General features: G+C 39.9%; 1 protein-coding gene across 16 annotated transcripts in view; it reads left to right on the forward strand.

The window, feature by feature from the left end:
- The first annotated feature begins 35 nt into the window (after positions 1 to 35).
- The window catches only part of SMIM43 (small integral membrane protein 43), a 50683-nt gene continuing 34583 nt past the window's right edge, over positions 36 to 16135 (forward strand). For 7 of the 16 annotated variants that reach the window (XR_012331885.1, XR_012331884.1, XM_073804875.1 and 4 more), the window contains exon 1: positions 36 to 1717. Coding sequence is in view for 10 of the 16 variants with exons in the window: in XM_073804875.1 (XP_073660976.1) it covers positions 1602 to 1717 (116 nt within the window). In the remaining 6 variants the exon portion in view is untranslated. The remainder of the gene's footprint in view (positions 1718 to 16135) is intronic. The other 9 variants (XM_073804873.1, XM_073804871.1, XM_073804870.1 and 6 more) reach the window with 4 other exon arrangements.

A 16135-nucleotide genomic window follows, 5' to 3' on the forward strand; every position in this document is an offset into this window, starting at 1 on the left:
TGAAACTGGGAAAGCAAAGGCTGAGAGACCGCCGCTAGTGCGCAGGCTCAAAGCAAAGTTGGACCGGCCGGAGCTGGCTGGAGAAGCAAAAGGAGGCGAAATTCTGAACGGAAAGATGTTTCTTTTATTATAAAGTGTAGCGGAGAAAAGGACCCCGAAATAACCACCAGTGATAGAAATTAGTATCAGTTGAGCCCTCTCACACTTCACTCTAGCCTCAGTTCTAGCGGAGTAGGCTAGACAGGTATTATTGCTATTTTACAGATGAGGAAGTTGAAATTTGGCCACTAAAAAGCTGTAGAGGCAGAGTTTCAGCAGATTCATTGGAGAAACACTGGAATGAGCCGGCGTTAGTGGAGCGGAGGGGAGAGAAGAAAGTTGAGATGGTGAGCTGGGGTATTTTTACGGGCTGACGGTAAAACCTCGGAGGACCTGAAAAATTGACAAGAATTGATAGTATTAGCAATTTGTAATGGCGTTATACCTGCCGCTGGCTGAAACAAAATTTGTTGTTTATTTCTTACAGTCTCTCCAGTTATTTTAAGGCGATAAGCTTATTTTTTATAGGCGTAGAGGAACTTTAGTGTGTTCGTGCTGCCAGTCACTCGGCTCTTTGGGAGAGGCAGAATCAAGTAGTACAGATCTTCCTCCACTTACCGTAGGGTTATGTCCAGATAAAGCCATGTAAGTGGAAAATACATTACTACACCTAACCTGGGAACATCATGGCTTAGCCCAACCTACCTTAAACTTGCTCAGAACACTTACATTAGCCAACAGTTGGGCAAAGTCATCTAACACAAAGCCTATTTTTATTATAAAGTGTTGACCATCTTGTGTAATTTACTGAATATTGTACTGAAAGTGAAGAGCAGAATAGTTGTATGGGTACAGAATGGTTGTAAGTGTACCGGTTGTTCACCAGGTGGCTAACTGGGAGCTGTGGTTGCTACCACTGTACAGCATGAAGAGAGAGTATCGTACTGCATGTACATAGCCCCGGGAAAAGATCAAAATTCAGAATTCGAAGTACGTTTTCTACTGAATGTATATCGCTTTCAAGCCATTGAAAAGTTGAAAGGGGAACTGTTATACGTGCAGGACCCTCTGTAGTTAAAAGCAGGAACTAACTTCAAACTACCCAGGCTCAAATTCTGACTCTGCCCTTTACTTGTTCTGTGACCTTGGCCAATGTAGCCTATATGCTTCACTTTACTCATCTGCAAAATAGCAATGATAAATCTATTATGAGAGTTAAAAATGAGTTAGTACATGTAAAATGCTTAGAACAATGCCTGGCTTGGAGTCAGGCACTAGTTCAGTGTTCACATATTATTTTGTTTCATTTGCTTCAGAGTGATAGGCAATGTAACTCCCACGCAGGCCGCATCTCGCTTCAATTTCACATGCTAAATACTATCAATATTTGAGAATGTGGAGACTATTTTAATCGGGCTAGTTGCAGGAAAAGGTCACTTTGTAGAGGTGCCATTTGACTTAAGTAAATCCTTCATGATGAGAAGGATCATCCAGAATATCATCTGCAGGAGAGGAAAAGTCTTTCATGCAGAAGGAGCCACGTGAGCCAAGACTGAGGTTGGATGAGCCTGACATGGTCCGGAGACAGGAGTCGTGAAGAAGGAGGGAAGTGGACAGACCCTATATCCACATGCTCAAGACAGCCGATTGATTTTCAAAAGGACAAGGGGATTACAAGGTAGAGGCTGTTTAAGTTCTTAAACAACACAATTCATGTTTATAGTATAGTTTCGCAACAGAACTCCTGGCTGTTAATTTTATCATTTAAATCTTTGGGTTATTTTAGTGGGCTTTTGATAATTTCTCTTTCCAGTGAGAAAGGAAACAGGACTTTGTTGAAAGAGTCTGTCCTTTCCTGAGAGACAGCTTGGTGGTGGAAAAAAAAATGGACTTTGGCTTCAGATAAACTTCAGATCAAATGGACTGTAGGTGAATTAAATAATCCTGAGCTTCAGCTTCTGTGTATTTTGGTTGGAAATAATTACTTTGTGTTAAACGGTCTGAAGGAAAGCATCTAACACCACGTTTTGGACATAATAGCTATTCAAATTGTTAGTTTCCTTCTGCTTTTGATTTGCCAAGGCTTCCCATGAAACTGTCCAAATATGCCGTGTCTGATTGCTGTTCTGAGATTGCTGCTTGATTACCTTGTCCCGCTCACCTTCCACTTTTATACAATTTCCACCATTCCTTCCTACTTTTACTATTATATTATTGTAATTTTAGCACTACAGCATTTGCCTTTTATTGGAGTTACTCCAAAGGTGTATAACCCATTTCCACTCACATCTACATACCATCATAAAATATACTTACTTCATAGCCTTGTTTTTAGTAAGAAACTTTTGAAACTTGGGTGCAAGGGACATTTGTTTCATGCTTACAGGGGATTTTTTTTTTTGAAATTTGAGAAGAGGTTCAGATAATGTGCATTCTGCTCTTTAAAAAGAATAAGTTTGAGTAGTGTATTGACCTAGATGATCTGTCTAAATATAACCTGGTTTTCAACAAGATATTTGAGTATAGATCTTCTCTCCTCTTTATTGGACATCTGTTGCTTTGTCTGACCAGCACCCTTCTATTTCTTGGAGACATGCCCTTTCCCGACCCTATGTGATTCTGTTGTTAATGTTAATAGCAGGCATGGCTGTGATCAGGCCCTGCTAATTGTGGAACCCCATCCCTGTCTTCTCATTGACTGTTGACCCAGGTAGGACCAAAACAGTTCCTCCATCAGAAACTTTTGACATGTGAACTCTGAGAGAGAGTAGGTCTTTCCTTCTCTAGGATTATAAACATTAAGGACCATTAAAGTCTGGAACTATGTGGGACCATCTTGCCACCACATGGAGAGAACCTGTTTGAAGATGAAGTCAGACAGAACTGAGAAATAAGAGAGAGAGAAGTAGATCCTTTACATAGAAACAGCTTGCACCAAATTCTTGGACTTCCCAGTTGATGAGCCAATACATTTGAGTTGGTCTTTTGGTAAGTGTGTCCAAAAGAATACTGACTAAATACACTTCTATTAGAAGTGTATGAAGAGGGACTTCCCTGGCGGTCCAGTGATCAAGACCCCACGCTTCTACTACAGGGGACATGGGTTTGATCCCTGGTCAGGGAACTAAGATCCCACATTCCTTGCGGTACAGCCAAAAAAAAAAGTCTATGAAGAGCCATGTTGTGGAGTACCCTGTGAATAAGTGGATGAATGACCTATTTCACAGCACATCTGTTGAAAGAAATTAATGGGCAGATCACTAAATAAACAAATGGAAGCTTACATTTTATTTACTATATAATATGTCTGCCATGCAATTTGTCTATATAGAAATTGGTTTTCCAGAAATTGTCCTGGAAAGAAATAATGCAAAATGTTAAGATGATTATTTCTGGGTAGTGGGATTCTGGGAAAATTTTTTTCTTTTTGAAGTTTTTTTCTTTATAAATTTCCCAAATCTTCTGTAAGGCATATGAATAGCTTTTATGATCAGAAAGAGTTAAGAAAAAAAAAACTTACATTTTCCTTTTCATGTTCTGACACATTTAACTATTTATTTAGAGGAATTTTGGCATTCAAACATTTTATCAGAGACATTTGTTGTTGTTTTTCAAGACTCAATCTGGAAACCACATAGTCAATATCTGAAAAGATTTTATGCATTGACAAATGCTGTGGTCTGAATGTTTGTGTCTCCCCAAATTCATATGTTGAAATCTTAACCCCCAAAGTTGATGGTGGTTGATGGTTGGAGCCTTTGGGAGGTGAGGGTGGAGCCCTCCTGAATGGGATTAGTGCCCCTATAAAAGAAATCCCACAGAGCTCCCTGGCCCCTTCCACCACATGAGGATACTAAAAGAAGTCTGTGACTTGAAGGAGAGCCATCACCCAACCATGCTGGCACCCTGATCTCAGGCTTCCAGCCTTCAGAACTCTGAAAAATAAATTTCTATTGTTTATGAGCCACCCAGTCTGCAGTATTTGGATTATAGCAGCCTGAAGGGACTAAGACAACAACAACTGAACACTAATAAGTCAGATGCAGTGTATATTTTGCTTCCATATTTTTTCATTCGTATAATAAATAAAAACCCTTAGCTTATCAAGTTCGGCTCTAGTTTCCACTGAATAGTTGAAAGAGCTTCCCCTTTCATTCTTATCAGTCACTATGCTCAGGAATCTATATATAATCTCTCCTATTATTATTAAGCTTTTCTATATGTTGAGCGGAATAAAAAATTATCAGTCTTCAACTTATCATAAATACAACAAAATAAGGGGGAAGAGAAGCAGGGGACATGTTGATTTCTGCTGCATACTGATTGTCGTAGTATGTGGGTAATCCTGGACACAAAGAAAATTATGCATATGGCTGTGTCTCAGGCACATGACTGAATTCCTTTGATCTATTTTCATCTACAAAAAGAAGACTCATACTCATTGATAAGAATCTGTAGGAAATTATGTGGTTTGGTGTCTAAACAATAAATACAAACCAGAAGTTCTGTGCCAATTAGGTTTCTACAAACAAAATCATATCTGAAATAGAATTAGAAATAATAAAATAAAATAATAAAAGTAGAATATATTATTGTGGGCTAAACTCGTAAGTCAAATAACTATTATGGGAATAGTCCCCCCCCACCCCTGCCCCAAAGAAGCCCTTGTCCTAATTCCAGGAACCTGTAAATATGTTACCTTGTAAGGCAAAAGTTATTTTGCAGTTGTGATAAATTGGGCATTTCAAGATGAGGAGATTATCTAGGTGGGCCCAATGTAATCACAAGGGTGCTTATAAGAGGAATGTGGGCAAGGGAGAGACAACAGAAGCAGGTGTCAGTGAGGAGAGAAGTTGCTATACTTCTGGCTTTGAGGATTGAGGAGGGCCTGCAAACCAAGGAACATGGGCAGCCACTAGAAGCTGGAAGATGCAAGAAAATGGATTCTCCCCTAGAGCCTCCAAAATGAGCATAGCCTTAGGGACACATTTTAGACTTCTGACCTCTAGAACTGTAAGATAAGTAAGATAATAAATTTATGTTGCTTTGAGCCACTAAGTTTGTAATAATTTGTTACAGCAGCAATAGGAAACTAATACAGATTGCCAGATAAAATACAGAATGCTAAGTTACAATTGAATTTCAGATAAACAATAAATAGCTTTTTTTTTTAGTATAAGCATGTCCGATTCATCCCCAATATTGCATAGGACATACTTATACTAAAAAATTTGTTTGTTTATCTGAAATTCAAATGAAACTGGGCATCCTATATTTTTAAACTAAATCTGGCATCCCTAAATTATTATAATTTGCCTTATTTATTCATGTATGTATTAATTTCTATCTCTAGTTTTATATACCAAGTTTTCTTTTAAAGGAAGATGCTTGTGTTCATCACAAACTATATTGTTGTGGGGAGTTATGGTATTATGAAGCTATTTTTACCTGAAAATTTCTCATTGCAGTGTGAACATATGTAGTTGAAAATATTGGGTGGCAAAGCTCTTTTTTGTATGTTAGAAGGAACTTCCTCTCTGGCACAATAGGAAAGTCTATAGATAACATCTCATAATTTTAAAGCTATAAGGGGCCTGAAAGGTCAGGGCTAGTACAGGGCTTGCAGGTGAAACGACTTCAGGGTCCAGGTAGATATAAATGAGTGAAGCTGATTAGTTTAGGACTATAGGAAGTGATGGGGACTGTGGTGACCTACACAGCACATGCCCTGTTTAAAGGGATCGAAATATTGTTAAAACTCTCTGTGAGCAAAACAAAACATGGACTGCTAGTTTGCTTAGGCCCTCTCTCATAGTCTCCATCACCCCAACCCATCCAAATAAGCTCTTATCCTAAGTAAACACGGCGTGCTTGCCAAGCAGATGCAGCCTTCTGAGAAGTTCCTTAGTCCCTTTCAGCCACATCGCTGGTCCCAAGCTCCTCCTTTATAAGTTCCAGAATGTCTACTGAGAAGATTTCATCTTTAAAAACCATCAAAATTCTTGCAACTTTTAAATGTGATCCTCTGACCAGTAGCATCAGCATCACCAGGGTGCCAGTTGAAAATCCAAATTCTCAGGTCTCATTCCAGACTTACTGAATCAGAAACTTTGCAGAAGAGGCCCTGCAGTCTGTTTTAAAAACCTCTCCAGGTGATTCCTATATGCACTAACGTTAGAGAAGCCCTGCTTTAATTTCTTGGAGAAAGAGGTATACCTGGTCTTGTGCGTAGCCCTGGGATTCCCAGTCTGTTTTGTGCAAAATATACCTGCAGGTGTCATCCACTCCCCTTTCCCCAGAGGATGCTGCTAACTGAGGGCTTACAGATTTCAGGAGTGAGGTAGAGGCAGAAAAGTAATTATGGACCTCCTACTATGTGCTAGGCAGTGTGATTGGTGCCAGCAAAGTTGTGCCTTCCACACCGTGATTTCCAACTTGCTCTTTACTCATTTTGCAGAAGGAGAACTTTCCGTTACAATCTAAACCTGAGCTATAATTTAACAGCATGGATTTAAAAAACTTAATAGACATTTTTCAGAGCACAGCAAAATTGAGTGGAAAATACAGAGTTCCTAAATACCTCTCCCCCCAACCCCAAAATACATACACCTTCCCCCACCATCAACATCCCCGCATCAGTGTGCTATATTTGTTACAACTGACGAACCTAGACTGACACATGATTATTACCCAAAGCCCATAGTTTACATTATGGTTCACTCTTTGTTGTACATTTTGTGGGTTTTGAAGAATGTATAATGACATATATCCACTATTACTGTATCATACAAAATAGTTTCACTGTCCTAAAAATTACCTGTGCTCCACTTAGCCATCCCTCCCTCTCCCCTAACCCCTGGCAACAACTGATCTTTTTACTGATTCTTTTTTGCCTTTTCCAGAATGTCATATGATTGGAATCATACAGTATTTAGCCTTTTCAAGTTGGCTTCTTTTACTTAGCAATATTCATTTAAGGTTCTTCCATGTCTTTTTGTGGCTTGATAGCTCATATCTTTTTGTTGCTGAATAATCCATTGTAAGGATGTACCACAATTTGTCTATTCATTCACTTATTGAAGGACATCTTGATTGCTTCCAAGTTTTGGCAATTACAAATAAAGCTGCTGTAAACATTCATATGCAGGTTTTTGTGTGGACATAAGTTTTCAATCATTTGAGTAAATACCAAGGAGCCCAACTGCTACATCGTGTGGTAAGGGTGTGTTTGGCTTTGTAAGAAACCTGCCAAACTATCTTCCCAAGTGGCTGTACCATTTTGCATTCCCACCAACAATGAGAGTTCTTGTTGCTCCATACTGGAACCACCGCTTGGCGTCAGTGTTTTGGATTTTGACCATTGTAAAATGTGTGTAGTGGTATCTCATTTTTATTTTAATTTGTAAGTCCTTAATGACATATGTTGAACGTATGAGCAAACATATGCTTATTTGCCATCTATAAAACTTTGATGAGGGGTCTATTTGGATCTTGTATCCATTTTTATAGTTGAGTTTTACACTTCCTTATTGTTGAGTTTTAAGGGTTCTTTGCATATTTTGGATAATAGCACTTTATCTGATATGTCCTTTGCAGTTTTATCTCCAAATCTGTGGCTTGTCTTCTCATTCTATTGACAGTGTCTTTCAAAGAACAGAAGTTTTTAATTCTAATGAAGTTCAACTTATCAAAATTTCGTTTGTGGGTTGTGTCTGTGGTGTTGTATCTAAAAAGTCACCTCCAGGGGCTTCCCTGGTGACACAGTGGTTGAGAGTCCACCTGGTTCGTGTCCCCATCCAGGAGGATCCCACATGCCGCGGAGCAGCTGGGCCCGTGAGCCATGGCCGTTGAGCCTGCACGTCCGGAGCCTCCTGTCCCAAGATCCTCTTGACTGTCTCCGATGTTCTTGTGTGTTGTCTACTTTTTCTGCTCGAGCCCTAGCATATTTATTATAGTTCTTTTAAATTCCTGGTTTGATCATTCCAATATCCTTGCCATAACTGAGACTGGTTCTAATGTTTGCTCTGTCTCTTCAAACTGTACTTTTTCTTTCAGTATGCCTTGTAATTTTTTGTTGAAAACCAGACATCATGTACAGGATAAAAGGAACTGAGGTATCTAGGTGCTTTGTGATGTGTTGGTAAGGTGTGGGGGAGGGGAACATTCTACAGTCCTGTGATTTGGTCTCAGATTTTTAGTGAGCCAGGGCCCCTGGGCTGTGACCTTTACAATGGTCCTTAGGTGAGACCATAAGGCTAGGGGTGCATAGAGTTCAGTCTTTCTCTTTTCCTAGGTTAGTGAGGCTCTGGTAATATCCCAGTCTGTTGGGCTCTGCTGAAATAGTTTCTGCTGGGGGCAGGTCTTGTTAAGAAGAACAGGGTGTTCTGGTCCTGTATCATAATGGCTCCTTCCCTTGCCAGAATAATGAGGAGATGTTTCCCCCCCAGTCTTCACTGTGAGAGCCAGGTATGGCTTCTGGAGGTAAACTCACAAAAGCATTGGAGCCACCCTGTGAGTGCCTCCCTGCTGGAGTTTTATTTATTTACTTATTATTTTTAATATATATATATATTTTAAATTTAATTTTATTTATTTTTTTATACAGCAGGTTCTCATTAGTTATCCATTTTATACATATTTGTGTATGTACGTCAATCCCAATCTCCCAATTCATCACACCACCACCATCCCCTGCCACGTTACCCGCCTTGGTGTCCATACGTTTGTTCTTTACATCTGTGTCCCAATTTCTGCCCTGCAAACCAGTTCATCTGTACCATTTTTCTAGGTTCCACATATATGCGTTAATATACGATATTTGTTTTTCTCTTTCTGACTTACTTCAGTCTGTGTGACAGTCTCTAGGTCCATCCATGTCTCTACAAATGACCCAATTTCATTCCTTTTTCATGGCGGAGTAATATTCCATTGTATACATGTACCACATCTTCTTTATCCATTCGTCTGTCGATGGGCATTTAGGTTGCTTCCATGTCCTGGCTATTGTAAATAATGCTGTAATGAACATTGGGGTGCAGGTGTCTTTTTGAATTATGGTTTCCTCTGGGTATATGCCCAGTAGTGGGATTGCTGGGTCATATGGTAGTTCTATTTGTAGTTTTTTAAGGAACCTCCATACTGTTCTCCATAGTGGCTGTACCAATTTACATTTCCACCAACAGTGCAAGAGAGTGCCCTTTTCTCCACACCATCTCCAGCATTTGTTGTTTGTAGATTTTCTGATGATGCCCATTCTAACTAGTGTGAGGTGATACCTCATTGTAGTTTTTATTTGTATTTCTCTAATAATTAGTGATGTTGAGAATAATTTCATGTGCTTCTTGGCCATCTGTATATCTTCTTTGGAGAAATGTCTATTTAGGTCTTCTGCCCATTTTTGATTGGGTTTGTTTTTTTAATATTGAGCTGCATGAGTTGTTTATATATTTTGGAGATTAATCCTTTGTCTGTGATTCGTTTGCAAATATTTTCTCCCATTCTACGCACTGTCTTTTCGTCTTGTTTGTAGTTTCCTTTGCTTTGCAAAAGCTTTTAAGTTTCATTAGGTCCCATTTGTTTATTTTTGTTTTTATTTCCATTAGTCTAGGAGGTGGATCAAAAAAGATCTTGCTGTGATTTATGTCAAAGAGTGTTCTTCCTATGTTTTCCTCTAAGAGTTTTATAGTGTCTGGTCTTACATTTAGGTCTCTAATCCATTTTGAGTTTATTTTTGTGTATGGTGTTAGGGAGTGTTCTAATTTCATTCTTTTACATGTTGCTGTCCAGTTTTCCCAGCACCACTTATTGAAGAGACTGTCTTTTCTACATTGTATATCCTTGCCTCCTTTGTCATAGATTAGTTGACCATAGGTGTATGGGTTTACCTCTGGACTTTCTATCCTGTTCCATTGATCCATATTTCTGTTTTTGTGCCAGTACCACATTGTCTTGATTACTGTACTTTTGTAGTATAGTCTGAAGTCAGGGAGTCTGATTCCTCAAGCTCCGTTTTTTCCCCTCAAGACTGCTTTGGCTATTTGGGGTCTTTTGTGTTTCCATACAAATTGTGAATTTTTTTGTTCTAGTTCCATAAGCAATGCCACTGGTAATTTGATAGGGATTGCATTGAAACTCTCTGCTGGAGTTTTAGCTCTCAGAGTTGTCTACACTGAGCCTCCAACAGTTAGTGCCTTACATCTTAGGTTTCCTACCACATGCTGCTTCCTGTAGAGGTTTCTATATGTGAGTTTCTGCTTTGGTAAATTGTGGTGTTCTGTATCTCTCTGTCTGCCTCACCAAATTCTGTGGCAGTGGTTTGTCCCATGACCTCACTTCTGTGACGAATCTAAGAAAAGTTGTTGACCTTTAGTTTGTCCAGCTTTTTTCTTGTGTGTGGACAGCAGGACATTTCCAAGCTGACTTTTTGTTGGACCAGAAACTGGAAGTCATGTGAAGTAAAAATTTAAAATAGATTCTTTTATTTAAGAAACATGAATATAGCACTTACTATATGCCAGGCCCTGATTTAAGCACTTATAAATATTAATCCTAATAATTACCCTATGAGGTAGGTAAAGTTATTATCTGTTTTACAGATGGGGAAACCCAAGGCACAGAGAGATTGATTTTCCCAGGGTCACACAGCTAGAAAATCATACAACTAGGATTCATACCCAAGCAGTCTGTCTCAAGAGACTGTATTCATAACTATTACACTGTCCTGCTTCTTGTAAATGGGAATCCATTTCTATGCCAAGTGTATGAACTTTACCTTAACAGTGAATCTGCTCATTTTTTCTCTCTGTGAGTATCTTAACTTTCCTCTCTTGATGACTTTGCCATTGACATCTATATAGAAAAGAAAGCTGCTATTATTAGATTATCCAAACTCAATTTCTTATGCTTAGACTTGACACACAATTAGAAGTACAACCATGAAGTAGGGTTCATTAATGTAAAGAGACATGAAATCCAGCTGTAATCCCAAAACTTACATACAAGCAAGAGTGAGATTAATATTGAGCTTTTATTAACAAGGAGTAGCAGCTGTACGTGCAGATGTGGTATTCATTCTTGATTGAGAGGCTCCTACAGACTGTGTCACTTGTACAACATCCACCACTCTCCTTTAGCCCAAAGCCCAGGGATGCTGCACCTGTATCATGACCAACTCTTTATTCAAATGAACGATTTCAAGGGAAAAGTGTCTACTTTTTCTTGTTTTCACCCTGTTTTCCTCTTCTTAAAGTTGCCTAGGAAGAAAGGCTTAGGTTGTTTCAGAAGCAGCAGCTTCAGCAGAAGTGGGAAAACACCAGATGATGCAGACTCTCCGTGAGGTAACAGTGGACAGCCAAGTCCAAAAGGTGGTATCATGTGGCCTCATCTCTTTAAGAAGAAATATGGTATTATCTTGAGGTAGTACTTCAGTAGTAGGCAGCTTCTAAGATGGCCCGCAGTGATCCCCACCTGCTTGCCTTCAGGGCCTGTGTAATCCTCTTCTTTGAGTGGCTTGCCTCTGGCCAGCAGAAATCTCAAAATTGAGGGGATGACGCTTCTATGATTAGATGGGTTGCAACTTCCATCCCGCCAGCAGATTCTCTCCCTTGTTGGCTTTGATGATGCAAGTTTCTACGTTGGTGGGCCCATGTGGCAAGGAGCTAAGGAGGTCCTCCAGCCAACAGCCTTGTAGACACTGAGACCCACAATCCACAGCACAAGTGGAATTGAATACTGCCAAGAATCACATAAGTGAGCGTGGAAACATGCATCCCAAATTAAGCTTTCAGATGAGACCCCAGCCCTGGCCAACATCTTGATTGCAGCCTCTAGAGAGAACTGTAAGCAGACCCAGCTGAGCTGTGCCTGTATTCCTGACTCAGAAACTGTGATAATAAATGTGTGTTGTTTAAGCCTCTAAGAAACAATAGACAGCTAATGCCATTCCTACCACAAACTCTTCTCAGGTAAGCATTACCTTCGGACTTCATGTTTCATTGGCCTAGTCTCATCTTGTTGATGGTGCAAAGAAAATCTCCATTTGACATTTTTTGCAACCTTTGAATCCATCAAAATACTGCTAAAATATTTTATAAAGAAGTTTGTAACACATAAAGTGCTAGATCTGTATCACTGAAGTGTACTGTTTTTAGTGATCAGGAACATTTTTTTTTTAAAGATTTAATTTCTTTTATTTTTGGTTGCGTTGGGTCTTTGTTGCTGAGCGCCGGCTTTCTCTTGTTGCGGCGAGCCCAGGCTGCTCTTCATTGCGGTGCGTGGACTTCTCATTGCAGTGGCTTCTCGTTGCAGAGCACCGACTCTAGGTGTGTGGGCTTCAGTAGTTGTGGCACGTGGGCTCAGCAGTTGTGGTGCACAGGCTTAGTTGCTCCACAGCATGCGGGATCTTCCCGGACCAGGGATTGAACCCATGTCTCCTACATTGGCAGGTGGATTCTTATCCACTGCGCCACTGGGGAAGTCCAGAAAAAATTTTAATGATGTCTAAGAGGTGACCTGAAAGGAAAGCATGGTTTGTATCTCAGTAATCTTGTTTTAGTTAAGTACTACTGGATTAGAACTATAATTTCTACCTCTGCCAATATAAGACGCAAAGAAAAATGACTTCTAATGTGCAAATGGAAAATCCTTGACCCACTTTGCTTTTACTTAAAAAAAATATATATCAAAGCTGAGCCTGGAAGGGTAATTTATTGAAAGTCACTGACAAACAAAAATCCATTCAGAATTGGATTTTTTATTTGATCTGATAATGTTATCTGAAAAGGGAGAATACATCTTGGAAACTCTGTTATGAGTACATATCTGTAAGAAGAAATAGTATCTGCTTATAAACAGGGACTGGAAGGGAAAACTGAAGTTAATAGAGATTATATATTACATCTGATCATGGCATTTTTATTTAATTTTTGTTTCTGATATTACTGAAAGTTAGATTGTGTAACAAAAGTATGTAAGAATTCAGTCACCTATAGAAATATGTTTTGTGAACGTACTGTGTGCCAGGCTTTATTCTAAGTACTGGGATAATGTAGTAAACAAAATAGACAAAGTCCCTTGGAGCTTCTGTTATAGAGACAGGTGGACACTAAGGTAATCAACAAACAGGCAAATGAAAAATGCCTGGCAGTGATAAGTGATAGAAAAGTAAAGCCAAGCCAGGCATGTGTAAGGGAGAGTGACCAGGAGGATACTGTGCAAACAGCATCATCAGGAAGATAGCCTCCCTGATGAGGAGGCATTTGAGGAGACATGGAAATGGGGGCAATGAATGATTACGTCAGTGGACTTGAGCTTCAAAATGACTAAATAGGCTGTGAGGAAGCTTGCTGGAACAAATAGGGTGACTTCTTTGAAGTTCTTTGGCAAGTACTCAGTATAGCTGGGTGTGGTTTCTTTTTTTTCTTTAATTAATTAATTTATTTTGTCTGCGTTGGTTCGTCGTTGCTGTGCATGGGCTTTCTCTAGTTGCGGCACGTGGAGGCTACTCTTCGTTGTGGTGCGTGGGCTTCTCACTGTGGTGACTTCTCTTGTTGTGGAGCACGGGCTCTAGGCGCCTGGGCTCCAGGAGTTGTGGCTTGCGGGCTCTAGAGCTCAGGCTCAGTAGTTTGGTGCACGGGCTTAGTTGCTCAGTGGCATGTGGGATCATCCTGGACCAGGGCTCGAACCCGTGTCCCCGCATTGGCAGGTGGATTCTTAACCACTGTGCCACCAGGGAAGCCCTGGATGTGGTTTCTTGAGAGGGAGTTTAATGGATAAAGAGCCCAGGCTCCAACTGCCTGGTTTAAATGCCAGCTCTTCAACTTGCTAGCTGGGTGACCCTGGGCAAGTTGTAAACCTCTCTGAAAATAAAATGGGGCTGATAATACCCTCATAAAGTGGTCATGAGAATTAAATAGTACGTGAAAAGCATTTACAACAGGTGTCAGCCTATATTTAACAATAATAAACATTAGCTACGGTTCTTACTAAGTTTCCTCTATTACAATATTTATTCTTTTCCTTTTTTAAAAATCTTTTTTGGCTGTGCCACACAGCATGCAGGGTCTTAGTTCCCTGACCAGGGATCGACCCTGTGCCCGCTGCAGTGGAAGTGCAGCACCTAAACCGCTGGACCACTAGGGATAAATTTATTCTTTTTTAAAAAAAATTTTATTGAAGTATAGTTGATTTACAATATTGTGCTAATTTCTGCTGTACAGCAAAATAAATCATACATATATATATATATATAATTCTTTTTCATATCTTTTCCATTATGGTATATCACAGGATATTGAATATATTTCCTTGTACTATACAGTAGGACCTTGTTGTTTATCCATCCTGTATGTAATAGTTTGCATCTACTAATCCCAAACTCCCAATCCTTCGCTCCCCACCCCAACCCCTTTGGCAACCACAAGTCTGTTCTCTATGTCTGTGAGTCTGTTTCTGTTTCATAGATAGGTTCATTTGTGTTGTATTTTAATTCCACGTGTAAGTGATATCATATGGTATATGTCTTTCTCTTTCTGACTTACTTCTCTTAGTATGATAATCTCTAGGTCCATCCACGTTGCTGCAAATGGCACTATTTCATTCTTTTTTTATGGCTGAGTAATATTCCATACAGTATTTATTCTTTATTAAATGAGGTCAACACATGTCACTCTCCAGAGGTATAACCGTATGCCTTTTAAAATATGAGAGCTATAGCCGTCAAATTTGCAAACCCAATTTCCTAAGTAGCTTTTCTGGCTTCTAGGAAAGTTTCAGAACACGAGCCCAGAAGTAGCTTCCCAAACACCTTAGGTATAAGGTACATTGTTAAAACAAAGGTATAAAGAAGTGAGTAGATGTCAAGGATTCTTTGAAATCATCTAAGAATGTCACACATTTTAAAAATGTAAATTTCATAGTGGTTTAGGGCATGGGCTTTGGCTTCAGTGTTGGGTTTAGATACTGGCTTGGGAAACTGTGGTGTCTTGGACACATCTTACTTCTCAAAATAGAGTTGTTACAGCTGATACTCATAGCATTTATTATGTGCCAGACACTTTCCTTAGATGTTTACATACATTCGTTCATTTAATCTTCACAGCCCCTTTTGAAGGGAGTTACTATTATTATCATCATCCCCATTTTACCGATGATCAACATGAGGCAGAGATCAAGTGACTTTTCAAGACATTTAAGTGACAGAGTCAGGTTGTTTTGTTTTTTTTAAATTATTTTTGGCTGTGTTGGGTCTTCATTGCTACACACAGGCTCTCTCTAGTTGTGGCAAGCAGGGGCTACTCTTCATTGCAAGACGCGGGCTTCTCGTTGTGGTGGCTTCTCTTGTTGCGGAGCACGGGCTCTAGGCGTGCGGGCTTCAGTAGTTGCAGCACATGGACTCAGTAGTTGTGGTACGCGGGCTCTAGGGCGCGTGGGCTTCAGTAGTTGTGGCTTGCAGGCTCTAGAGCACAGGCTCAGTAGTCGTGGGGTGCGGGCTTCGTTGCTCAGTGGCATGCGGGATCTTCCCGGCCCAGGGATCGAACCCGTATCCCCTGCATTGGCAGGCGGATTCTCAAACACTGCACCACCAGGGAAGTCCCCAGAGTCAGGATTTAAAAGGATGCTGTCTGGCTCCAAGTCTGTGCACTTAAGCTGTACACTCCACTGCCTCTTGATAGTAACAGTTTCTACCTCGTAGGTAGAACTGTATTAAAAGAAGTGGTGTATAAGCACTTAGCATAGTACAAGACACAAAGTAAGTGCTCAATAAATATTTGTCAAAAGTCATAATAAATTATATCATAGTAAATAGAATACCTGCATACTCTATAATGGCTGAACGGTTCAATTATTTTTACTTTTTAAGGTTCTCTTGTGTATATTACATCAGCTTTGCAAGCCCATTAGCCTAATAACCCTATTTTGATAGGACATTGGGTTACCTGGCAACATTTGTTTGTACTGAGCCCATGCTGGCTCCTGACGGTCACCTCTTACATCTCTAAATGCTCACAGACCATCTGTTTGAGGACCTATTTTAGAATTCTGCTTGCAATCAGTGTCAAGCTCATAATTTACATATTTGCTTTTTTGCATTTTTTTG

Source organism: Tursiops truncatus, chromosome 5, assembly GCF_011762595.2.
Source record: "Tursiops truncatus isolate mTurTru1 chromosome 5, mTurTru1.mat.Y, whole genome shotgun sequence".
Lineage (NCBI taxonomy): Eukaryota > Metazoa > Chordata > Mammalia > Artiodactyla > Delphinidae > Tursiops > Tursiops truncatus.